The sequence below is a fragment of the Cibotium barometz genome, chromosome 8, assembly GCF_041138505.1.
Source record: "Cibotium barometz isolate CiBa-2024 chromosome 8, ASM4113850v1, whole genome shotgun sequence".
Taxonomy (NCBI): Eukaryota; Viridiplantae; Streptophyta; class Polypodiopsida; order Cyatheales; family Cibotiaceae; genus Cibotium; species Cibotium barometz.
In genome coordinates this window covers 3,376,344-3,380,500 of record NC_141053.1, presented here as the reverse complement: position 1 = coordinate 3,380,500, position 4,157 = coordinate 3,376,344, and the positions used below count along the sequence as shown (strand labels likewise).

The 4,157-nt window shown below is 41.5% G+C and overlaps 1 protein-coding gene across 1 annotated transcript in view; it reads right to left on the bottom strand.

The window, feature by feature from the left end:
• LOC147635836 (uncharacterized) overlaps nt 1-3,894 on the bottom strand; it is a 5,869-nt gene extending 1,975 nt beyond the window's left edge. Inside the window, exon 1 of the mRNA XM_086801040.1 lies at nt 3,201-3,894. Coding sequence (XP_086657166.1) covers nt 3,201-3,495 — 295 coding nt within the window. The 5' untranslated portion in view covers nt 3,496-3,894. The remainder of the gene's footprint in view (nt 1-3,200) is intronic.
• Nucleotides 3,895-4,157: the final 263 nt, after the last annotated feature.

Below are 4,157 nucleotides of genomic sequence, written 5' to 3'. Positions count from 1 at the left end.
CTTCTTTTATAGCATTCTGAACCAGCCATCCAAGAGCATCAACTACTATAGTAAACCACAATGGTGCAAGAGGGCAATCCTGTCTAATGGATCTGCATAGCTCAAAGGATTCTGTTAGAGTACCATTTACCACAACCCTCGCCCTTGCATTACCAAACAAAACATGGACGATTTAAATTAAATGAATTAGGGCCCTAGCCCCATGTCTTTGAGGGATTGTAGAACAAAATCTTATTCTAATCTTTCATAGGCTTTGTCAAAATCAATTTTGGAAAAGATAAAATCTTGTTGTGTTTGTTGGGCATATTTAACTCCTTCCCAAAGAGCTATAATGGCATCCAGAATGAATCTACCTTTGATGAATCCTTTATGTTCAGGTCTTATCCATTCCTGCAACTGGCTTGATAATCGTCTGGCTAGCGCTTTGGTAAAAATTTTATAAGCTGTCGAGAGCATGGTGATAGGTCACCAGTTAGCTATATCTTCTTTAGCCCTGTCTTATGGATAAGTTTGATGACTCTTTCATTTATGGAGATTGGGAGAGCTCCAAATCTTATGGATTCTTTCCATACCTCTAGAAGGGGAGATGTAAGGAAATGTTTAAAGGTTTTGAAGAACTCTGCAGCCAAGCAAGCCATCAAGTCCAAGACTTTTGCCATTTTTCCTAGCCATGATGGCTTCTTCAATCTCCCCTCTTGAGAGGTCACACTCCATGGTTCCTGTTGCCACACTCTTAGGGATTATTTTTCTCTTGCATTTAGAGATAGTTTGCATAGCCTGATATCGGTCTTCTAAGGGGGTTTTCATGATAGCAAAGACCTCGGAGAAGTTCTCTTTAACTATTCCTAGGTTTTTAGCTACCGACTCAGCATAGTTGCCATTGTTCTTCTTAAGCATTGGTATATGGTCTGTAGCTGCCTTCCTTTTCAAGATATTGAACATCTCTTTAGAGGGTCTCTCCAATTTTCCTACCCACCATTCTAAAGAACATTTTTAAATGCTGACACTGGATCTCATCCTCTTTTTTAAGCTGATCTCTAACTGAAATTAGTTGGTCTTGGAGATTGAGCTGTCCTTGATTCATTCTCTGTTCTAGAGACTGAAGTTCTTGGAATTTCTGATGCCTCCTATTTGCCCTTATTTTAGTAACTTCCTTTTTTATATCAAAAAGAAGTTTTTGAGATTCTCTTACCGCCTACCTCCAGGCTTGAGAGGGGGAGGCTTTCACGTTGAAATGCTTTGTCTAGATCAACTCCAAATTGCTCCTAACAGTTGGGAGTTGGAACAACTTAGGGTCGGTATGGAACCATCCAGACCGCACCTTTTGGGTTCCTTGGGTGAAAGAGCAAAGGATCGGATAGTGGTCTGAGAGTGCTATGCTATATTGAACCTTCACTTTGGTATTAAAGAAGCTATTACAAAGAGATGTTGAAGAGTAGCAGTGATCTAGCCAAGCCTTTCTTAGTTGGTTCCCAAGCCTCTCATTTGCCCAAGTGAAATCATGGTCGTATGCCATGTCATGAAGGAAGTGCATGCCTTTCAGGTCAAGCCAGCTTCTCCTTTCTGCACCTCTTATAGTTTGACCTAAATTTGAGAACCTATTTTGTGGAAATTCACCATATTGAAGTTTCCTACAAGAATGACTGGGTCCACAAAATGCATAAGACTCCCAGAGATCAGCTTTAGTGCTCGCCACTAGGCCCGTGCATAAACTAATATCACCATCATCTTATGGTCCTAAAGTTTCAGGTGGATAGCTATCCATCTGTTAAGGGAGTCTATCTCATGACTCATGTATAAGGGCGTCCATGAATTATGTAGATGCACCACCTCCTCCTTGGGTATGGTTGGAGCTAAACTAGCTATATTGTTTGGAAACTAGTTCTAGGTTCTTTTTCAGTAGTTGGCCTTCTGCTTTGACTTCTTGGAAGCAGATTATGATAGCTTGAAGGTTAATTTGGGTTAACCAATTCTTAATTACCTTGGCTCTATTGCCATCAATTAATCCTTTGGTAGTGTAGAATAATATGTTGAATTCAATCATAACTTTTGATTTTTATGTGGGGGTTTTGATGACTCGAGGTCTTTTCTTTGCAGGGATATGGAAAGCCATTCCTCCTACCTGAGATTGCCTTCTTTTCAAGGAAATTTGGTCAATCTTAGGCTTACCTTTGTTTCTCATGACCTATTTTACTGCTGTCAGGAGGGGGACTTCATGTTCTTTGATGAAGGGAGAGATTCGTCTTCAACCTGAGAGGGGCCTCAGTCTAGATTAACTTTTGTCACATCTTGGAAATCTATGTCTTCCACTTACTTTTCCAGGTCACTGTCCTAGAGCTTTGTGCTCATGACTTCTTCATCCTCTTCTTCACTCAATGATGAATCCTTGCTGACTTGGGAGGGGTCTGTTAAATCTTCTAGAAGAGGGGGGAATCTATTATGGTTGATTCTTCTAGGGAGGTTTCTGGGGGGCTGATTTTGATTTAATACCTTTCCCCTTCTACCAACCCATTGGTTGGAATCCTTGGCTATCCTCTTTTGTGTTTGGTTGCTAAACGGGCTCTAGAGGTGGAGGGGGAAATGTAATGGGGTAGTTCCTAATGAAGTGTTCCTTTGAGCCACAATGGAAGAAAGTTTTAGGCACATCCTTTAAAAGCAGAGGTTGTTCTAGGATTGTGTCTGATCCTACATTTATATATAGAGACAAGGGTAGATCTTTACATAGATCAATCTTAATCAGGGCTTGAGGGTGCCATCTGGGGTTCAGCGCTGTGATTTCCCTTACCCCCAAAAGCCTTTCTATCTCTAGTAGTGGCAACTTAATAAGCGGGAAGAGATGCAGCAGAAGGTTGGGAAGCACTACCCAGACAGGACACAAGGAGAGCTTGGGGCCTATCGAAGAGAACTCGGGGGGTCCACAAGAAGAAAGACAAGGGGTGGAGTTTCTAAGGACCCACTGTCCTATAGCCAAAGCATAGAGAGCCATCCCTTCTTCTTTAAATAGGAAGCAAAAATAATTATTAGGTAAATATTGAGTATGTTCGACTACCAAGCCCCGAAGGACCAGTTGTTTTTGATCCATGCTTTTAGGGTTTCAGCTGGGGGCCTAGGTCCATAGCACATAACAAATAATGCTCTAGACTAATAAGTTTTCAGCCATTCATGTACAAGATTAACAGGAAGAGTGACTAAAATCTTACCGTTTCCATTTGTTGCAGCTTCCCCTCCACTAGGTCCATTGCTTTCGGCCGGGTTTTGTTTGGGTTGAAGTTGGTGTTGGATCCACCCGGTTTTGTCGCAGAGGGTGGCCTTCAGCTGGAGCATCTCCTTCTCCATCAGATAGAAGAACCAGCATGTGTCCATAGTCTTCTTCTTCTTGCAGCTCAGGCTGGGTTCTTGTGGGTGTTCCATCTCTGAGCCGTGCCTCAGAAGGGAGAGGGGAGAGAAGGGGACCGGTAGTAGGGGCGGGCAAGGGCAAAAATATATTGTTTTCATGCAGAGCCAATTGACCCCCTCTCTCCTTCGTGAGGTGCGGAGGTGGCATTTCCAGTGGGCCACGTCAGAATGGAGGCTTCTCGTTCAGTTCATGCACCCTGTTTGTTGATGAAATGGTTGAAGGCGAGCACCATCTTGCTGGAACTGTTTGACGTCGACCGATTGAGAGCCACCGATCCACTTAGCGGGAGTCTGATTTGTCTCGAGTCCCTCCGACCGACCTAGCGGCCATCAGAACTGGGGAGCGGCCTTTGGTTCGATTCAGTCAGAAGGCCAATGGTGAATTGATTTCGAGAGTTGAGATAGGGAACTGAACACCTAGCGCAGGGCTATCGTACATCCACAGACCCGTTATCCATTCCGTCCTCACCCTCAACACCAAAACACTCCATCCTACTAGGATCGAGTATATGTATTACTTCTCATCCACATATCTTTGAACCTATATAAAGATATATAGTAAATAAGTATAAGATATATATGTAATACAAATATATATAATAAAAATGTGTAAACACATAATAAGTAAGGATTTTAAATATATATATGTTAAATATATAATAATATATTATAATACAATGTTATATATATATATATATATAATACATAAGTATAAATTAAAAAAATTAAAGATTTATATATAGTAAATATATAATAATAAA